Raw genomic sequence first — 21,207 nt, forward strand, 5'->3', positions numbered from 1 at the left:
TTTGACTGGTCTAAGATGTTGCCTATCTTTGTGACTACATTTCAGTTAACCAGCACTTACATGCTGTGATTAATATAAATATGCCATATTGTTTGAGTACAATCTCTGGCTATTTTCTATCTGTGTTCTCTTACCATTGGGTATCTGAACAGCTGTTCTATTTGATTTCCTAGACTCTGAATATTATATGCATGCAGATGGGGGTATTTTTATTTTAAAAGTAGTTATTCTTGAAAACCAATGGGGAAAATTCTCCTCTCAGTTGCATATACACAGTTCTCATTTAAGTCAGTGTTGCATAAATGACACTACAGATATCTGAGAGGAAATTGACTACAGGTTCCACCATATCATAGTGAACAGATACCATTAACTGAAAAGTATCTCTGCTTCCTGAATGAGCAGCTAAAATAAATGTTTTTTTGTTCTTTAGGCACATGTATTAAAGTAAATGGCAAAACTCCTATTGACTTCAACATCCAGCCTGTACAGTATACAGTGTTGCCAACTCTTGTGATTTTTATGGAAAGTTTCATAATATTTGGTAGGCTTTTTTTCTTGTGTTTTTTTAAAAACCCCTACAGTCAAGAGACTGCCTGAAAACCTCAGCTTTTAAAAAAAGTTTCTAGCCCTCTCAGTGCTGTAAAAAATATGAAAATATGAAACAAAAGCACCCTAAAAATCCAGAAGCCAGATGGCAACTCAAAAGAATCCCAATTTTTAAAAAATATCTAATGATTTTTAAGCCAATCTACTTATTTTGCGGCCTGACTCATGATGTCTTGGCAATACTAAGTATATCTTTCAATCCACCCCATTCAATAAAGACCTACACTTAAACAGCAGGCAAGGAATGTGGGTAAATATTTTTGGGAAAAAGGACATTTAATATATTTCATCTTATTATACATTATTTTTCTAAATTACAAAGTCATCAGGCAGCACATATATTCTGCTACAAAGCTTTTTGTAAGAAATATCTCTATAAGAAAATACATCTCATTAAACATTTCCTGTAAATAAATTACTCCAAATACTAGTTTTGTGGCGAGAAGGGGAGGTTATGCAGAAGTCAGGACATAAGATGCAAATCACTGGGGAGGCCAATTCCGCAACCTCCTACTCACATTGAGTAGACACACTGAAGTGAGTGAGACTGCTCTTATATGTATGTGCTGTTATGGTGTACGGGTTTCAGAATTGACCTCTATATTTCAGTTGTTCTGCTGAAATGATTCACTTTACAGACCTTATTTCTGTTCTCAGTTGCACTGAAGAAACTCCATTGAAGTCACTGGAGTTGCAGTAATATAGCACTTGTGACAGTGAGATTGGAATCAGATCATCACTTTTTAAGGAATATGAGAGCCTATTTCTACAGACCATTCCCTTTATAACAATAAAAACTGGCTTGCATATGAAAAATATTATCCTATAAATCATTCTCTTTAATCCGGTATATACGTTGGAATTTAGATTCTTATCAGAGATACAGGAAGTGTAGTTCAGATCTGATTTCCAGTAAGAAAGTTTGAGTCAGAAGATGTATCTGAACCATTATTTGTACAAAAGGCACAGGTGCAGAAATGCAAGGGTGGGGAAAGGTGCCATAAAGGGCGGGGGGAGGGGTCAAAAGTTGGTCTTCACAATTAAAGTCAACTACTCTGCTGTACCCAAGCTGTTTGGAACTGATTAACCAAAGGGGAGAGCCATTGTCTTATAAAATGTGGAAACAGATATTTCAGTAAGTTAATTATATAATCAGATGTTTTTTAAAGAAATTCCGGTCTCTTTACTTACATTTACACAGATAACATTCTTTAAAATAAGTGAACAAAGTAAGAGGAGGTGCAAAGGCATTAAGAGAGAAGTCAGATGGTGGACATCCTTCGTTTTAGCCAGTTCACGAACAGGGTAGTTATGTTAACAGATTTCTTTAGCCATTGTAGTCAATGTGAATCCACTGTTCACAACAATATCCAAACTGTTAGCATGCATTCAACCAGAACCTGTTCTCTTTTCAGTCTGAGCTGTTGTGTCAGATCTCATGATGATTCGCAGCATGTCATAGATGATAGCATCACATGTCACTGTCTGTTCTTTAGGAGAGGCGATGAAATGCTTGCAAAAGTCAACTTTTTAATTTTTTTGCTGATTGTGTAAGGTGAATCCAATCCATTTTAGCCTCTCCAAACCATAGAAGAACCAGATTTACACTAACAGCCGATTGTTACTGTTATAGTATAAAACTTTTAATTTATTAGCATGCAATCTAATTGTAGCAGATGCATGCAGCATCTCTTATAGTTAAGGTTGCAAAACAATTTCTGTTATCACCTTCCATATTCAGATGTTCATAACTTTTCCAAATATCATCTTTATGGAACTATCTATAATGCAGGCATGTTCTGAGAAGAAAACTATATTTAGTAGCTCAATGAGCAACTGAATGGGTATCATTCTGGATGCATCATGCACATATTTTGCTTTTTCTGCTCAGCCCATGTATGCTAGCAGTATACTGAGACGAATACAAGCTATTAATTATAGTAACTGAAGACGAACCGATTAAGGCATTTCAGTTTAAATATTTATAGAATTATATATATATATTTCAAACAAAAAACCCTGTTTAAATGCCTCTGATCAGAAGAGCTGCCACTGGTGTTTTGAAATCACTATGTGGTGAGATTTTGCCACTCCCACTGGGGCCTGCAAAATCCAGCGCTCTTGCCCTGCAGGAGTGCTTTCCTTTTTCAAGTGACAGCCCTGATTAACAAGGTGTGTGGACATTCACAGTAACTTTTATTCCCATCTCTAACAGCTGCGATTTATCACTAATATTTTAGTAGCCAATAATGTGTTGACAGAAAAAGTCTTCCTGTAAAGCACTGCTTTGAGTTGGAATATGCTGTATACAATTTATTTAACAGTCTATTACCATGGTGGAAACCTATCCCACGCCTAACACTGAACTCTTGAAAAGTCATGGGACCATGCAGCTTGATAAATGTCAATAATTTCCATTGTGCTTTTTTATAATAGCATTTTCCACAAACTGTCAAAATTATTTACACAAAGAAGTTGCATAATGGAAAAACTACCGCCGCCATCGCATTCACCTCCCGTTCAAAACAAATGCAGTTTGGGGTGATTTCTATTCCTACCATAGTCATTACTTTAACCATTCTGTGTTTATTTACAGTCCTCATTTCCGACCATGCTGCAATGCAAATACACAAATTCACAGTCTGTTCGTAACATTTTTCCAGTCCTCATTCAGATTTTTTGACATACATGAAGTCTTGATTTAGAAGAATAAGTGGCATCTTTCCATACTTTGCAAGACAGCCCTTTAGCACAGTCACATCGCTGGAAAATCTCCAAGCCGTGAGAGCCTTTCTTGCGCTGTTTTGTACACACCTCCCCCTGATGCAACACAGGTTTGCAAATTTTGGTCCAGAAATGGCGAGCACAGCAGTACCCCTCAATGCAGTCTGATGATCGTAAGCAGGGGTCTCCTTCATGCCCTAAGAAAAGCAACCAAAATATTTCAGTGCCTGAGACAGAGTGAAAGTATAGATTCAGAATGGTCTGGCTTGACGCTGACTAAGAAACAGAGGATATGATACTTATCGGCTGGTATATGAAGTGCATAAACACCAATGCGTGGCGGGAGTTAGATGCAAGGAGGATATCAATACAATCTACTGTAAGGCCTAATAAGGAGAAGTTCAACTAATGAAGTCTCATGGTCACAAAGGCATGTGTTACATATTGCATGACCATTACAAGATAAGTAAGGTGTGGCCTGAACAGATTGCACAACTGGAAAATACACTTTCACACCACATCTGACACATGGCTTACAGTAAAGGAACAAATGCTATTCCAAGCACAGAGGCTATGAGTGACACATACAAGCAAATTAGTATAACTGATTTGTGGTCTGTGAATTCCTGAGATATACAGATGATGACAATTCCAGACCTCCCAACATTTCATAGCAGATTACTGTAAGTCAGCCTGGTCTGCGTTGCTGTATCTTGTCTTTCTACAGCGAGGTGAATGAACTGGACTATATTGCAAAAGCAATCCTACCTTTTATGTGTGACAGCTTGGACTGTGGTCTCCCTAGATTCTGCCATCCCAAGTCCTTGCTAGAATAAAGACCGTTTTTTTTGTTGCGTGGTCCTTCCAGCGCAGGGATGTGTGGAGTAAGGATGCTTTCAGTTACTGGTATGCAAATACCTATGGGAATGAGATGTTAGAAATGGGAAGGCCTATTTGAAGGTTGTGGTAGAGGCTGAGAGGCAGTGTTGTCCAGTCAATAGGGAACTGAACTGAAATTCAGGAGGCCTGGGTTCTATTCATGGCTCTGCTAGTGACCTTGAGCAAATCACTGCATCTCTCTGTGCCTGTGTATTTCCCCTCCCACCATATGTCTGTCTTGTTTATTTGGATTCAAGGCACTTTGGAGCAGGGACTTCAAATCCTCTTATAACAGGAGCTTCAATCTCAGGTGGGGCATCAGCAATATAAACAATAACAAGAATAAGTTATAACTTCCAAGGCGTCATTTTAGTGGAGTAAGACCAGGATGAATTTGGTTCTTTACATTTATTGAAAAAGAATGGTTGTCCAATTTGCTATTGAATCAGTGAATTAATCCATATTTTAAGTAATCTGTCAGCCACCCATAGTTTAATCATGAAATACAGGTTTTGTTAAAAAAAACCTAAACACCTAAAAGAATGGGGGGGTCAGAGAGGTGGTTCACAGTACCTTAAATGAACAGAAATGTACTATGATGTTGCAGAAAATTCAATGAAAAGGGGGATTTAAAAAAATAGTAAACATTCCCCTGGTGTGTTTGACATTGTATTAGTGTGAAACACAACTGCACTGCATTAACACAAGAATCACGAATCTGACCAGTCACTGCATGACTACACTCTAAATGGTTAGTTATGCATCGAACTTCCTATTGCCACATGCAAATACAGTTTGAGCATGCAATCAAAATGACTGCATCCACAAATAAGGCATACAGTTGCCTACACAGTTTTGAAAATCATGTTTCTTACTAGCAGAGCAAAATCACAGAATCTCTTCTAATCATAAGGAAGAAAGAATATGACATACTTATACAATCCCTGTGCTATAAGTTTTTTGAGATGTTTCCTCTGAAGAAGGAATTGTGGTAACCCAAACAGAAATACTACTACACATGTCCTCTGCTTACATATATTCTCAATATATGCCATTAAACCAGTCACTGTCATATATAAAAGGAAAACAAGAAGAGTTGCTTAAGTACCATTGTTACAGCGGTTCCCAGGGCAGCACATGCCGTCTCTGTGGCAACGCTTCTTTTTCCTTCTGCAGATCATGCAGGCAGAAGTAGCTTGATGAGGACTATGGCAGTATCTCCCAACTTCACATTCTTTATCATTAGTGCAAGGGTATGCCTGGTCAAGAAAAAAGAAGGATTTAAAATAAAGTAGTAATGCACAATAATTCTTAATTCATATAGTTCACATCATATTAGCAAAACCAAAACAAGAAAAACAAAATGTGAGAGGTATGTTCAGAGGGAAGGGGGGAAGGGGGAAGAATTTATCAGATCCAAGAAGGGGCCACAAGGGGGTGAAATTAAGGTGTGCTTCTCTATGGCAATTTACAGTTGCCAGAGAGGTCATTCAGGGACTATGGCCAGCTTTCATAAGTTCGAGCAGCCCATAGGCTGCTCTAGCTGATGTTGGAGCTGTGGCAACTTAAGAATCAGGAAGCCATAACCAGATCCTTAATAGCCGTATTCCTTCTTATATCAAGCATATCTTGGTGCAAGAGAGAATCTGGCCTGTATTTTTTAACGCATTCCAAGTAATTAATACATAAAACCTCAGTAATCCAAAGTAAGGAATGAGCAGTTTTATCTTTGGTGGAGATCTACCTGGAAGTGAGTAAAACTCCCAAAGTGTCCTCTGCACTGGATCTTGTCTAAAAATGGGCTAAATACTTAGGTGGCATCTTTACTTTGAAAGGTTCCAAATTCATGTCAAGAACATGGATGAAGAGACCTTTCCCATTAGCCCATGATATTTACACTGAATACTCCCACATTGGTACAAATTCTTCTTTTGCATGCACACTGTTCCCACTGACACCTATCAGTGGGATCCTTTGAAAGCAAACAGTATCAACATCCTCCTAGCCTTACTGCCACTAAGGAAGGAACACATGGAACACTCCTGTATTCATCAAAACCACAATTCTCTTCCACTAAGACCTCCCTTTTTCATGTGCGAATAGCAGAAGATGGCCCTAAGGAGAGAGAAAAAGAGGCTTTGTCCTTCCAGATCAGACATAATGCCATGAGATCCACATAAGGACCCCAGATCATTCCCGAAATCCTACCACTGGCTCCCAAGCAGCTGTAATTGTGCATCACTGCTGTATCTGACTAGTGCATATTAAATTATCCTTTCACTTACACAAGCAAATATATATTGTTATGTTATCTCACATTAATTAATTCAAGACTTTCCACACACGTGCTTTAAAATTATATTCAGTGTTTTATTTAGTTTTCTATTTAACTTTTTGGATTTGGGATGCTAACATGTCTCTCAGAACTAGTGCTGAGAGAAAAATTAGTTTCCCAACAACTGTCAAAAAATGTTGAGGAATTTTTTACATAATTGCCCCCCCAAAATTGTTACTGAAAACAGTCAAAATGATTAATGGAATTATTTGTTTACCACAGAGGGCCTTGTTGGGCTTGTGTAGCTGTTTTCATTGCTATTTTTAGCCATACTAGCTAGATTACGGCTAGCTCAGTTATGCCTCCCTGAGCTGCAAATCACACCTTTGATTTCAGTGTAGACATTCCCAAAACCTGTTTCCCAACCAAAGAATCTTCTCCCTGCACAATATGCAGTATTTAAAAAAGCCATTTTCTCACATATGAACATGCAGTAATACAAATAAACACTTGGCTATTTTTGAAAATTTAAATTTACCAGTCTTCACTCAGTGGCATTTACTCCTTCTCCTTTGTAGTTGCCTCAGAAGCTGACACTGCTGCCTCATGGATAGTGGAGGGAGAGAAGGTGGTTTGGCTGACTGGAATTTGGTAATTTAAATGAGGAGGATGAATTTAATCAGGAGCGTCCTCATCCTACACCTTACCGTAGGGGTATCTACATCTGATTTACCTAAACCAACCTGCCTTGGCTTTCAAGTGCATAGGAATCTCAAGGAGCACAATCCCTCTCGGAGATCCCAGCATGCAGGAGAAGTATGCAGCCTATACTTCAATAAGCATATCTAGCTCTACAAGCTGGTGCAATGAGGGGGATGGAGCCATGGCCCCCTTCTTATCTCCACACACTTGTTTTTAAGGATATATGAGGAGAGCAATCTCTGGGCTTACTGGATATAATCCAATGCCTATTAAGTCATGGAAAACTCCAACTTGACCTCAGTGGATTCTGGATCATGCTTATTGAGCACTGGAACTGCAACTGTCCATTGCCTTTCCATGGGAATTGCAGAGGAAAGTAGAGGATTCCTTTGTGTCCACTTTCCTACTCAAGGACTAGGGGAAATCTCTCCTTTGGTGTTTACCCTCTTCAGTATTTGTAAACAATTATGCTCCCTTTAGTCATTGCTTAATCATGCTATAATTCCCCCATAAATCAGCCCCTCCGCCAGGCAATGTCATGATTTGGTTTGGCAAAACTTAATAAAGTCTAAGTACTTATCTGAAGTTATCCCAGCCCCTTTGATCTAGGAATTTGGCTAGAAAGCCCTTGTCACAAATATAAAGGGAAGGGTAAACACCTTTAAATCCCTCCTGGCCACAGGAAAAACCCTTTCACCTGTAAAGTGTTAAGAAGCCAGGATAACCTCGCTGGCACCTGACCAAAATGACCATTGAGGAGAAAAGATACTTTCAAAGCTGGAGAGGGAGAGAAACAAAGGCTCTCTCTGTCTGTGTGATGCTTTCGCTGGGAACACAAAAGGAATGGAGTCTTAGAACTTAGTAAGTAATCTAACTAGATATGCATTAGATTCTGTTTTGTTTAAATGGCTGATAAAATAAGCGGTGCTGAATGCAATGTATATTCCTGTTTTTGTGTCTTTTTGTAACTTAAGATTTTGCCTAGAGGGATGCTCTATGTTTTTAATCTGATTACCCTGTAAGGTATTTACCATCCTGATTTTACAGAGGTGATTCTTTTACTTTTCTTCAATTAAAATTCTTCTTTTAAGAACCTGATTGCTTCTTCATTGTTCTTAAGATCCAAGGTTTTGGGACTTTGTTCGCCTATGCAAGTTGGTGAGGATTTTTATCAAGCCTTCCCCAGGAAAGGGGGTGTAGGGTTTGGGAGGATTTTGGGGGGAAAGACGTTTCCAAATGGGCTTTTTCCCTGTTCTATATTTGTTAGACGCTTGATGGTGGCAGCAATAAAGTCCAAGGGCAAAAGGTAAAATAGTTTGTACCTTGGGGAAGTTTTAACCTAAGCTGGTAAAAATAAGCTTAGGGGGTTTTTCATGCAGGTCCCCACATCTGTACCCTAGAGTTCAGAGTGGGGAAGGAATCTTGACAGCCCTAAAGAACTAACTGGTTTTCTTGTGAGATTTCCAATTGGGTACTTCCTGATTTCAGTTAAGCAGGAAATGCCACTATGGAGTGCAAAGGTAATCCAAAGAGTAACTTTTTAATTAAAAAGTTAACCAAAACTTTTTGCGTCTAATTTTTTTTTAAAATATAACAGTGAGGGAAATGAACAGAGCATCAGCCTCAGCTTTCAGTTTCCTGGGTTCATAGAATCATAGAATATTAGGGTTGGAAGGGACCTCAGGAGGTCATCTAGTCCAACCCCCTGCTCAAAGCAGGACCAATCCCCAACTAAATCTTCCCAGCCAGGGCTTTATCAAGCCTGACCTTAAAAACCTCAAAAGAAGGAGATTCCACCACCTCCCTAGGTAACACAGTCCAGCACTTCACCACCCTCCTAGTGAAAAAGTTTTTCCTAATATCCGACGTAAAACTCCCCTACTGCAACTTGAGACCATTACTCCTTGTTCTGTCCTTTGCTACCACTGAGAACAGTCTAGATCCATCCTCTTTGGAACCCCCTTTCAGGTAGTTGAAAGCAGCTATCAATCCCCCCTCATTCTTCTCTTCTGCAGACTAAACAATCCTATTTCCCTCAGCCTCTTCTCATAAGTCATGTGTTCCAGTCTCCTAATCATTTCTGTTGCCCTCTGCTGGATGCTTTCCAATTTTTCCACATCCAGGTTCTGTTGGTTTGCTTCACTTCACAGCTTTATCCTTTTTTATGGGTAGAGTTTTGTCTTCATTGTAACAATCTGCCTGTAGATACTGGTTTTGAGAGAGCCAGCTGTTCACCAGTGATGTGTCAAACGAGTGGGAATAATTTAAAGCCTGAGATGGAATTTTTCACTGTGTTACGAAATGTACCATTATCAACAGTGGCTGAGCCAGTTTATAAATAAAGCTTTAAACCATCAAATTGTACAAATCATGGCAAATGTATTTTTTCACACAGTAAAAATTAGCACAGCTGCTCTACTATCCCGTGCTGAGTTCATTTGTTGTGGAAAATGTAAAGGCTGAAACTTATTCAAGTTGTGATCTTGACGGAGCTTGAGTATGGTTCACTACACTGACTGCTGGGATTAGGTAACCAAGTAACAGTTCAGGGGTAGATTGCCTGTACCTGTCCTTGCATGGGCATGCAGCGGGCAGACAGCCAGGATCCTTCCACACCACACAAGGACATGGGACGAGCACAGCTCCTGCATTTGGGGAACTGGAAGGACTGCTTCCCCCACGCATCCTTGGGGGTGTAAATTAATCCAAAAGGGTCAGGGAAGAGGCAGGGCCATAATTCACCCTTCAAGTCTTCCTTCTCCAATGAGGCCAGCAGAGAGAGGCCCGCTGCACAAAGAGCTCTTGAGACTCCTCAGCCATGGGGCAACATGTCGCTCTCAATGGCTCTAACTGTTTATCCACTAAGCACAGCTCTGATTATAAAGGAACCTCAATGAAACTGAAAGATAATATTTAGCACTCACTGCAGCTTCATTTAGATACACTCATTTCATGTCTTCAGCCCAAAATTAGACTTGGTCATTTCAATAAAACTATAGAATAATGCAGATTGGATCTATGACATGGAGTTGGAAGCTCAAATTGCATTATTAAATCTAATAAGAGATCCTTTGTTTTTACACGGTTTGCTGCTCCACCCCTGCCCCTAGTTTCAGTCTGCTGTGAGCCAATTCATAATAGATATTGCTGATTTTGGTGGCAAGAAAACACATTTCAAATACTTGTTAAATTACTGCTGGGGTAGAGGACTCTGCAACAAGATAGTTTGAATTTTGCTTTCCAAGGGGTGTCTCTGGAAAGTACATCTCTCAGTTTGTGTCATGGCATCAGGTGGATCAGTCCTCAAAGGCTATCCTGTTTCAGCCAAGTCATGGAGAGGTATGGATGTAAACTCTAAAAAGAGACCCCCCCCCTGAAACAGTGATTTTGTGCACTCCTAATGCCAAGGGCTGTGAATGAGTCATGGGAATATTCAGGGGAAATCACAAAGCAGCCATGGAATAAAACCTCAAAAGTGGATTATTTTTAGTTTTGAAAACATCAGCAGTATTGGCTGAAAGCATCAGGACATAGTTTGCGGCAAAACTAATCCTTATTTTTCCACTTTTTGTACAAGCTGTGACAGGGCAATGTCTCTCTTCTATCTTCTGCTCTGTGTACACAGACTCAGAGACCTTCAATTGTTAAACATGCCACCACCTTACTGATTCATACACCATAGGCATTTACAGTTTCAATTTTTCCTCAGTTCTCTGCCAAGGGAGAGGGAAAAGATCTCTCTCTACCCCAGAGATCCTTCCTAGCTCTGGTTCTACTAGCTTGCCTCTCTTCTTTGTGCTTCCTTATTGAGCCTTCTTATACCTCCTTCATTAATGGGGCAATTTGCTCACTAGTGGTCTCCCAGTCCATTCTAATCCACTAATTAGGCCTGGTCAGGTCCAGCCTGAGGGGAATTAATTGGTGTTCAAGTGAAAAGAATGCTGACTTAGTTGTTAGTTCTCAACTCTCTGTCACTGCTCTTCCCTTCTTGCCTGCTGGCGCTGTCTTTTTCTTTCCTCAGGTCTTTCTCCCTTGCCTGAGGTGTTACTCTGCCGGAGTCTCTACTCACTCCCAGGATGGTCATCTGGGGTCCCTTTGTGGAATCCACCCATTCTTCATGAACAGAAATTTTATTTGATGGGCAGAGGTCACCCGCACAATTCTGCTTCTGCCCATAGGTCCTCGGATCATTGGGCAAACTATGGGATCAGCCTCTCTATTCTCAACCTCTTTACTTTGTGGTGGGGCATAGAGCCTACCTTCCTCCACCTGGTTGCTCAGGATCCCTGTTTCTCCCAACCCTCCAATTTATGTCTTGTCTCTTTCCTTCTGGTGTGTGTGTGGCAGGGGGGAGGACCTGATGACTTCTCGACCCTGGCTACCAGGCTTGAGGTATTTGTTTCTTCTGCCTCTATTTCCACATTTTTCTTATCCTTCCCCTGTTTCTCAGGAGACTCCACTTTCTTTCCCTTCCTGATGGCTTCTTATCCTAGGTACAGTGTTTACCAATCCATATCCTTCCAGTTTCAGTATTCCTCCCCATAGCTTTTATTTCCTCCAGCTTGGGTTACATTTTCCACTGCTTGGGCCCCCTGGTACCAGACCGCATCTCAAATTGCAACGGGCTCCAATCTGTGCCCAATGTCACAAGTTGATGCAATCTCTCTACTATCCTGGTTTGACCCCCTATAGAGGGTGAGCCATCTTTCCTGGGGAGGTCCACCTCTATGCATTCTTCTGTCAGTTTAACAGCCATGTCCAGTGTGGCAGGCTGATGTCATCTGACCCATACTTGTGTGTTCTTGGGGAGGCTCTGTAGAAACTGTTCAAGGATCAGAGTGTTCACAATCTCCCTCAGCCAATGGGTGGTCCAGTCCCGCAGTCTCTGGGCAAAAGCCCAGGGTTGGACTCCCACATCCATCTATTCTTCAGTGGGTTGGCCTACCCCATCCAAGATGGCCACCTTTACCAACTCAGTCTCTCACTTGCACATTTGTTAAAGCCACATAAGCCACCGGTGCCTTCCCAGTCAAATAGGGGACTAGACATTCGGCCCAGGTCTCCTTGTCCCAGCCCGCACCCACAGCTACCCTCTCAAAAGCTGCCTATGAATGCATGTGGATCATCCACAGGGCCTGTCTTATGTGTTCCCTGTGGCTGGTGACTGGTTCCCTGTCACAGGACTCACCATACTTAGGAGCAGCTGCTCCTTCATGTGCAATTGCTCCTTTATAAAGCCTTGCAGGCTCTTACATTGCTCTGCCAGTTGGGTGAGCAAAGACTGTCTTTTCAGATGGTGCGCCTATATGGTTAATTTGCCTACCCTGTGACCTGAACCTCTTCAGGACTGGTATGGGGTGAACACCCCATCACACAACCAATAAGAAATACCTTTAGAGGACATACATTTTTCTGAACAGTTTTGCCCTGAACTGCCCCCTCTCTGCCCAACTCCTTCCTTACCGCTAAATGAATGTGAGTTCCTGTGTGTGAAGGAAGCTCAAACAAGAGGCAAATAAGCAGCCACTCTGCCCCTGTCAAGTTCAAGCTGCTGTCTTTCTAGGAATGAATGGAGCATTGCAGGTAGGACTACCGTGTGGCTACATGCTGCTCATAGAGTTAATCCAGCATATCATATGTGGAATTCCATTATATCACTATTTGCTGCTTCCTCTGAGGGCAGTAAGCAGATCCTCCACTTGAAGTTCCTTAAGAAAACTGTATGAAGCTAGCCGAAGTGGCCAGAGTGGGTTGAGAGTATTCTCATTGCTGTGGAATAACTATTGCTAACAGCAGTGCTTAATTTGTGCCAGGGCTGAGCCTTGGCACCTCTAGGCTTGGTAGTTCATTGCCCTGGCACCTCTAGGCTTGTATCAGTTATGAAAGTAAAAAAAATTGCTTGAGCCCCAGCAATTCTTTCATTTCAAATTAGGCACTGGCTAACAGGCTGGGCCACATGAGAAACGGGATACAGGTGGGAAATGGCCATTATGTACCGCTTTCCTTAGTGTTCCCTATTGTCTGAGGCCACAAAATCTGTGGATGAGAGAGGAGCTTGTCACAACTCTTCATTGACAATGCAGCTTCTTCACTGTACTACCAGTTCTCAACGTCACATAAGCACAGTTGCTGGTGAACAATGCTAGAGTTGACGCTTCTGCTAAAGCTGAGCGGTGTGTGCAAGCAGACAAGGAATCAGCTCCTCCACTGTGGAAATCATGATTTGCTCTCAGATGTTTGCAAGAAGAAAATGAGGCTTATTCCACTGAGAAAATTATTGGCTGCGAATCATTTGTTCAGCTCTCATTTTCTTCCTTAATTTGAAAGTGAGAGAAAGAGAGAAGCCATGGGTTCAGTGAGAGGCTGGGTGTAGCCAGGAATTTCTCGAGCGCTAATCTTGGCTGCGGAATTGACCATTACTGCTCTCACTGAAGCGGAACACTCACTGACTTCAGTGGAAGCCAGATTGGGCCTTTGGTGAGTAGTCACAAGCTCAGCCACGTAGCCTCTCTTCCCCAGTTTGTAAAATGGTGTAACAACACTTACCCACCTCTCTGCAGTGTTGTCAGGATTAAGAGATGGGCCAGCAGAAGCAAGCCCCCTTCAGCCAAGGGGGCTGAGTGTGCTACGCCATGAAGTGGGGCACTTGCTCTCATTCTTTTCCTGCACCAATAACCCCCTTAACTTTTCAGCTTGCCCTCTCTGCAGCTGTTTATAATGCTGTGAAAATGGCAGTACAGCCAACACATACAGGGCCAGATTGTGTGTGTTGATGTGTCCCTGAGTGAGGGCAGATGCTGCCTCCAACCCATAACCCCACAAGCCTTGTGCCTCACAGACAACCATCTAAGTCACAGTTCCTCCCTGTTCCCCCACCCCATTGCTGGGCCAGAATATTGCAACCTCCCCTCCCACAGTCCTCTATGCTAGCTCAGCTGTGTTGGACAGTGTGCTGAGGGGTGGAGCCAAAACTCTCCTTATTTCTCATCCTTCCCCACCTACTCTCTGCCCATCCATTCTGGGTGAAGGGACTGTAAGCGAGGCCACAACTCCATGTAGCCCATGTGGGAGAATAAGTGGGTTCTTATCCCCTCCCCATACCCTTACTCTCCTTCATGGGCACGTAGTAATTAGTTGCCAACTTGATCTGCTATCTAGGATTTCTTTTAAGATAACAAGAATAAAAAATAAAAAAACCCAACAACTGTGCACAACTTGCTGGCAGCTGTGAACATGATGCTCCTGTCTGCACTGTCTGATTCCATTCACAGCATTTTCTCACTCAGTTCTGGAGAAAGGTACCATATCAGCAAGCAAGCCAGTTTTGGGGGAAGTGAGCTAGCAGGATATAATTCCATGCCTGTGCTTTCGGGGAGACGGTCTTCCTGTCAGACAATACGGTCATCAAACAATGCAGCATCTGTTTTCACCACACTAGTCCACTTGTATCTCCTTTTCCCTTCAGTTTTCTGCTTTCCCGGCTCCTTGCTATGGCATTAGTGTAGAAGGCACGCCCCAAAAGTCATTCAAGCAAACTGCCTGTGTAACCAAGCTTTTTTGATACCAAGCAAGTTGGATTGCCCCTATATATTCTCAAATCTTCCTCATGGACTGGTGCAAATTTTGACTCTGTTCCATCTCTAATATTGCAGGAAAGAATCCTAAAAGTCTAACCATCCCTGGTGTTTTTTTCCCCCTCTCCAACTACTGTTCTGTCATACTGATTTCAAGTGACACACCACAGCAACTCCATACCAGAGTATTCAGTAGTAGTAGAAGCAGCAACTGGCTCTTTCCTGGATTCAATCCTAATAAGAAATAAATAGCGAGTTACAAGGTTGGAGGGGCGAGTTGACGGTAACTGAATCCAAAACTGGCACATACCAGTAACTCACTGATTATGTGGACTGCAGGTTACCTCTCTCTCTCTCTGTTATCTGTGTGAATGTTTCTGTTAAAGTACAGCAATACTGCACTGTAAAATTAGCAGTTTTATTGTCCTTGAAGACATTTTCATTACAGATAATTATATATGAGTAAATGTACTTGAGTTTGAGGTTTTTCAAACTTCTCAAATTATTCTCTGGGTTCACAAAATTAGTTCCACGTCCTCAACCCATATTTCACCTGTAATGTAAACAATTAGGGTTAGATTTGGACCTTAGCAAGGGACTGTGAATAAATTGCAGTGACTCAAGAATAGCCTCAGCAGGCATTGTGTTTCAGAGACAGCCCTCTGAGGCACAATTTCCCCCCTGGCTTTCTCCTTGCCCCAGGGAATAGTAATTTACTTCTGTCTTATTCTGATAATGGCACCTCGTGTATTGGCTGATATGATGGGGGGTGGGGGGGTTGGAGCCAAGTGTCCACTAATTCCTCATCCCTCCTCACTCACCTGCTTCAGGGGAGAGCTATGCACTTTCTTAACTCTGTGCCCCAGACTCCAATGTTAAGGTAGCTCTCACACAGGTGTGATTGTTCATACCTCCTCACAGTCCCCCATGTGGATGTGCAGTCCAGTCACATTCTAATCTTCATTTTTCATGGTTAATTAAACACAAAAACACCTATGCTTTTTTGGCTAAAGGGAAGCCTGTGCTACCCAGGGTATCCGAGGTAGCATCTTTATAGTTATTCTTTCCCCCTTTTCTGCTCCTTTTTTCACTGCCTTTTCTAAGCAGAACATGTGCACAATAGCATTTGGCTTTGAGTTGAACTTTCAAGAGCACAAATTTGCCCATCGCTCAAGATAATCTTAACAAACTAACAAATTGCATGCTATGCATGGACAGAGCTGTATGCAGGTGTTGCACTAGGGCTTCAGCTCTGGAGACCAGGGTTAAAATCTTGATTAGGTCACAAGTGAAAATGAGTTTGGTGATCTCAGCTTAATCCCTAGTGGACATTTGTCCATATCACAAGACACCAGAGTATCTGATAAACTACAGTCATTTCCTGTTCTATGTACAGGGAAAAATCACATTCCTGCTGTGCTGTGAATGGAAATCACTGTAGTTGTTTAATTATCATTAGCATTAAATGGGACTTATATGAATGCATCTACTTCTGTGGGTGAATAACTTCCTGATAATGAGGTTCATGATTATAAATTAGAAAAAAAATTGCTCCAAATTGGGGAAAGGAGTTACATGAAACCTCTAGAACTTTTCAAAAAAAGTTTTGGGTTTCATGAAACTTATTGAGTTACATAAAACCTTCTTCCCCTTAATTTAAAGCATTTTTTAGCCCAGGGAAACTTAATTTTTAAAACCATGTATTTCTTACTAAATGAAAACCTGTGTTAAGCAGAAAATAAATATTCATGTTTGAGAGTAATTCTCAGCTTGTTTCTAGGACTACCAGGGGAATAAAATTTTAAAAATATGCAGCAGTCCAGACCTCATGCTTTGCCAGAGCCAAATAAAACTCGGACTGTAAAAGTTTTGAGCTCTCTTCTGAATCGAGAGTATGTAAGTATTCAGTGGATTCTGAATTTGCCAAACCAGGTTTTCCCAGTTCTTACTATAATGCTATGGGCAACACTGCATGTGAGTTGTAGTAGGAGCAGTGTGTAGCCAATGCCGTTTAGGTGGGCTATTGGAGACACTGTGTCTCAGGAGGCCTCAGGAACAAGAAGGGTTGGTGCATTTACATTACCAAGAATTGGGTGCAGTGTGCATCCGCCATGCATAGGGACAGCGATTGTGACCAGTCCCTGCTTCATTTTGGAAGAATGGGCTCCTAGTGCTTTCTCCCTTTGCACACCCGCTCATTTTCTGGCCCTAGGTTAGGTGTCATGTTTCAACTGGCTTGTTAGGGTTTCGATTACACACCTATCCAGAGGTGTGAGAGAATATAAGGACCCTCCCTACATTACTCTCTGGACCTTTGGGCTGGATGGATAAGGATAAGCAGACCACATACACATTTACTCTTTCCCTGGAGTAAGTGGACGAGGAGCGGATAGGAGGGGCAGGGAATGGATGGAACCTTGTTTTCACCCCTACACTACTGAGAGGCCAGTGCATCTGAGCCGGCATGCAGGCTAGGAAGTTAACAATTTTATGCTGGTACTATAGGCCAGTCCTAAAATACTATCGCTAGAGAGTAGGGAAGGAACTGTGGTTCCCAGTGGAATGCAGCTACTGGCCGGCACTTTGTATCCCGTGTATCCTTGTGACAAATTCTAGCTATTAGACTATAAATAAATAACTAGTCTCTTTTAGCTATTCTGCATATTTAACAATAATCTCCTGAGTTTATATATATGATACCTCCGGGGAAAAAAGGATGCTTTCTTAAAAGCTTCAGTGCTGCGTTGGTCTATCAGTAGCTAAATACATCCAGTGGGCTCCAGATCGAATCCAACCAAAGAGCACACACAACAAAAGCACTCTGTGGCATTCCTGGCTCCATCTTGCCTGGTGGACCCCAGCACTATATGGCAATGCCTCCCTTTCAAACTTTGGGTGTAAATTTTTTGGGTCCATGGCACCCTCCAAGCTCAGGGCCTGGATCTGTGAAACCCTGGATCCAGGCTTAATTTGTGTGCATCGATTTTGAATGCGGGTCCCTTATTGCACTTTAAAATTAATATGTTTGATGAGACAGGTTAAAAATGTTCCAAGATTGGGGAGCAGTCAGAGTGACCCAACCTTTACTGGCTTTAGCTCCCCCTGAGTGGCTCATATTGGTTGATGAACTACCAGCAGCAGCATTATAATGGAGGGCACCAAAGTAACATGAGATAATTTTTGAAAGCAGCCATACAGAACTAAATCAGTTGTGACTAAAAGCTTCTACCTCTTGATTTTAAGTCATCTTTGGAAGGCCTCACCAAAGTCTTCTTGAAAGATGAAGATGAATCCAACCCTTTCAACAGTCTGTTTGTCCTTTTATCTCTCCTTTCTTCTCACCCATTTCTGCTGGTTTTACTTTTCAATTTGGTCTCTAATTGGCTATTGATAATCTGTTCCAGAATAAGATCTTTCTGGCTTTTTGATCAGCACATTAACTGGTATGGCTGAACAGTGGGTTCCCAAAAATAATGTTCATACATGATCTATTAACGCTGGAAGTATGCATTTTTTTTATTTAAGAATACTATCCAGATGGAAATAGGTAGCAGAGTCTATGGCACACAGAGCACCAAGAATTAAACTTCAGGTAGGTACTCACACATTATAGTAAGGAGTTTATTAATGTAGACAGGAACCCGGGAAGAAGTTAATGTTTCAACACATTACATATTGCTTCTCCATCCCATCCCCTATCACTCAATATTCTGATCCCTCTCTAGAATTAAGGATGAAAGTTTTTGGAAAATCATAGAATCATATGACTGGAAGGGACCTCAAGAGGTCATCTAGTTCAGAGTCCTACCATGAGTGCAGGGGAAAATATTATCTAAATCTTTACTCACAATGTAGAGAAGGTCAAAAATCAGGGGGGAAATGTTGAAAAAATTCCCCCTCTCTTTTTTCAAAGTCAAAATTGGAAATTTCTATGAAAAAATTTAAATTTGGAACATTTTTGACCAGCGGTTACTCCTGTGTCAGTGTCTATTTGAGGTGAATATACAACAGAGTGAAATCACTGCCATTTTATCTTTTAGATGGATTTCTGGAAGCTTGGTGTCATGGTACTGAACTATCTCATCTGTAATCTGTGACAGCATCTTCAGTCTGGGGGCATCCCCCTTGCAAATGATTAATGAGAGAGTGGTACTGGTGCCAGCCCTAAATAGATCCGGTCATTTCTTGCAATATTTAATTTACCCTGTCCAAACAGAATATCTCATAGTGGTAGAAATGGGCCCAAGTCACAAAGGTTGGATCCAGATCTGAACTTTCCTGAAGTAAGAGGGTATTTTGATCTGGGGTTTTGGTTTGATCCCATCTCTACATAATAGTCATCAGCAGTCATGACCAGGAGAAATTATAAATGCACCAAGAACATGGAAACAAGAGGCGGTTATAGCCTTTCCCTGTGGATTCAAACTGCTGCTCAAGAAATGCACCTACTTTGTACTAAGAAGTCCACAAAAACATAGAGAAAGCAATTAATTAATAGGGTGAAATCCTGGCTCCACTGAAGTCATTGGTAAACCTCCCACTGATTTAAATGAAGCCAGGATTTTACCTATAGAGAATACTGCACGTTTATAAAAAGATATGCAAGGTTCCACATATTCTGCAATTCCATGTCTGTGGACTTGACCATGGACGCCATCCCGTTCCTACAAATTGCTGCAGAATTATGCTACCGCATCTATAATTTCTTTTTTTTAAAATACGTTTCTAGCCCTCATGTTTACATGTTTCATACATGTTTCTTGAAAATGTGAACTCAGTGCCAAACTGAGACAGCCAGAAACAACAGCACTGAAAGGCATGACCTGTGCTATTTATCTCAATTGGCTGTTAACTCTGAAACATAAAGATGTCAATATATGGAAGCATTGTTATTTACTTCCCTGCTGAACATTTTAGCAGGAACAGCTGACTAACATGCTTACATCACAATCCCAAAGTGCTTTCCCAGGTGTCAAAGGCCACAACTGTCATCACCCAAGGTTTCAAAATCCTTCACCTTCTCTGTTACATTCTACTTTACAGTGCAAAATCTATTATGTGAAATCTGTACTATTCTTCTGGCTAGAGAGTTGTCAGGGACTGAATCTCCGATATTAATCTCCAAAGCACAGATGTGTATCAAAAACTGAAAACACTGGACAGCAGGAATCAGTCTTATTTTAATATTAAAATAAATAACATAGGGCACTTACACAGATTGTATTAATCATTTTCATTTTTATGATTATTAAAATACCAATTTTTATACTTCAAGCAAGATATCAAAGAATTAGCAGTTTGTTGCACAATCATTGCAGAATTCAGGATCTAGACATAGATGGGGACTTCAATATATGTTAAAACAGATTCCACTTCTGCAGTCCTTACAAGTGACTCAGTGTTGGTCATCACGAGTAAGGGTTGCAGAATGGAACTCAAAATTAAGTCACTGACTGCAACTCTGGGCTTTCATTTTTATTACTACAGTGTGAAGTATAATATTGGGGCCCAATGCAGCAATACTTAGGCATGGATAGTCCCACTGACTTCAAACAGGACTACCTGCATGAAGAAGGACTATATGTAGGTAAGAGTTGAAGGTAGAGGCCCTTGAAATGTCACATGATGGTATCACCTTGGTCTCTGGTTCATTCAGCACTAACATCAGTGAAGTCCATGTCACAGTACTACAACATTAAGGACAATAATCAATCTCTACCCGAAGCCAATTAAGACTAACGGGGCACTATACCAAAAACCCTGGACCCTTCACAGCAACAGAAAAACCACGATGATGGTGTTGTATGACTAACCTGGAACTACCCGAACTATTCCAGCCTGTGGTAAACAATATAGCTCTTAATTTTTTCAACAATGTATAAACTTTTCATTTTTTTTCTTTTAAATTGTTCTTGTTTAGTTTTGTATAAACAAGAAAACAAAAATAATACAGCAAGGCAAAAATGTGAATAAAAACAGATGAACACTAACATATTTATATGGCATTTTGCAGACTTATTATAGACTCAGGCAAAGCTTGGACCTGATTCTGAGCTGCACCTCTCAGGATGAGCTCTGGCCATACCCTCTTCTCCCTCTGACAGGTCCCCTCCCACTTTCAGGCTTGTCCTAGCATCCCCCTACACTAGAGTCTAAAGGAAAAGGAATGGACAGTCCTACACTGCCAGACAGGGAGATCTCAATGCTCTCTGGCTTGTTTAATGCCATAGGAATGGTCAGAAGGGACCAGAATGCAAACCAGACCCAAAGTCTGTAACTCCAGAAAGAACCTTGCAAAATATATGTCAAGGGGAGAGAGAAACCATATGCATTTGGGAAGCCAAGCATGTGCTCTGTTCTAACCCAATGACACATTGTAAGGAGAGTGATCACTTTAGATAAGCTATTACCAACAGGAGAGTGGGGTGGGGGGAGAGAAAACCT

At 41.3% G+C, this 21,207-nt stretch overlaps 1 protein-coding gene across 2 annotated transcripts in view; it reads right to left on the minus strand.

Annotated features, from left to right (window-relative positions):
* Positions 1 to 889: 889 nt before the first annotated feature.
* The window catches only part of DKK2 (dickkopf WNT signaling pathway inhibitor 2), a 57,154-nt gene continuing 36,836 nt past the window's right edge, over positions 890 to 21,207 (minus strand). The window contains exons 2-4 of one of the 2 annotated variants that reach the window (XM_073340041.1): positions 5,321 to 5,471; positions 4,102 to 4,251; positions 890 to 3,530 (exon numbers count right to left, since the gene is read on the minus strand). In XM_073340041.1, coding sequence (XP_073196142.1) covers positions 3,280 to 3,530; positions 4,102 to 4,251; positions 5,321 to 5,471 — 552 coding nt within the window. In that variant the 3' untranslated portion in view covers positions 890 to 3,279. The remainder of the gene's footprint in view (positions 3,531 to 4,101; positions 4,252 to 5,320; positions 5,472 to 21,207) is intronic. The other variant, XM_073340042.1, reaches the window with a different exon arrangement.

The sequence above is a fragment of the Lepidochelys kempii genome, chromosome 4, assembly GCF_965140265.1.
Source record: "Lepidochelys kempii isolate rLepKem1 chromosome 4, rLepKem1.hap2, whole genome shotgun sequence".
Lineage (NCBI taxonomy): Eukaryota > Metazoa > Chordata > Testudines > Cheloniidae > Lepidochelys > Lepidochelys kempii.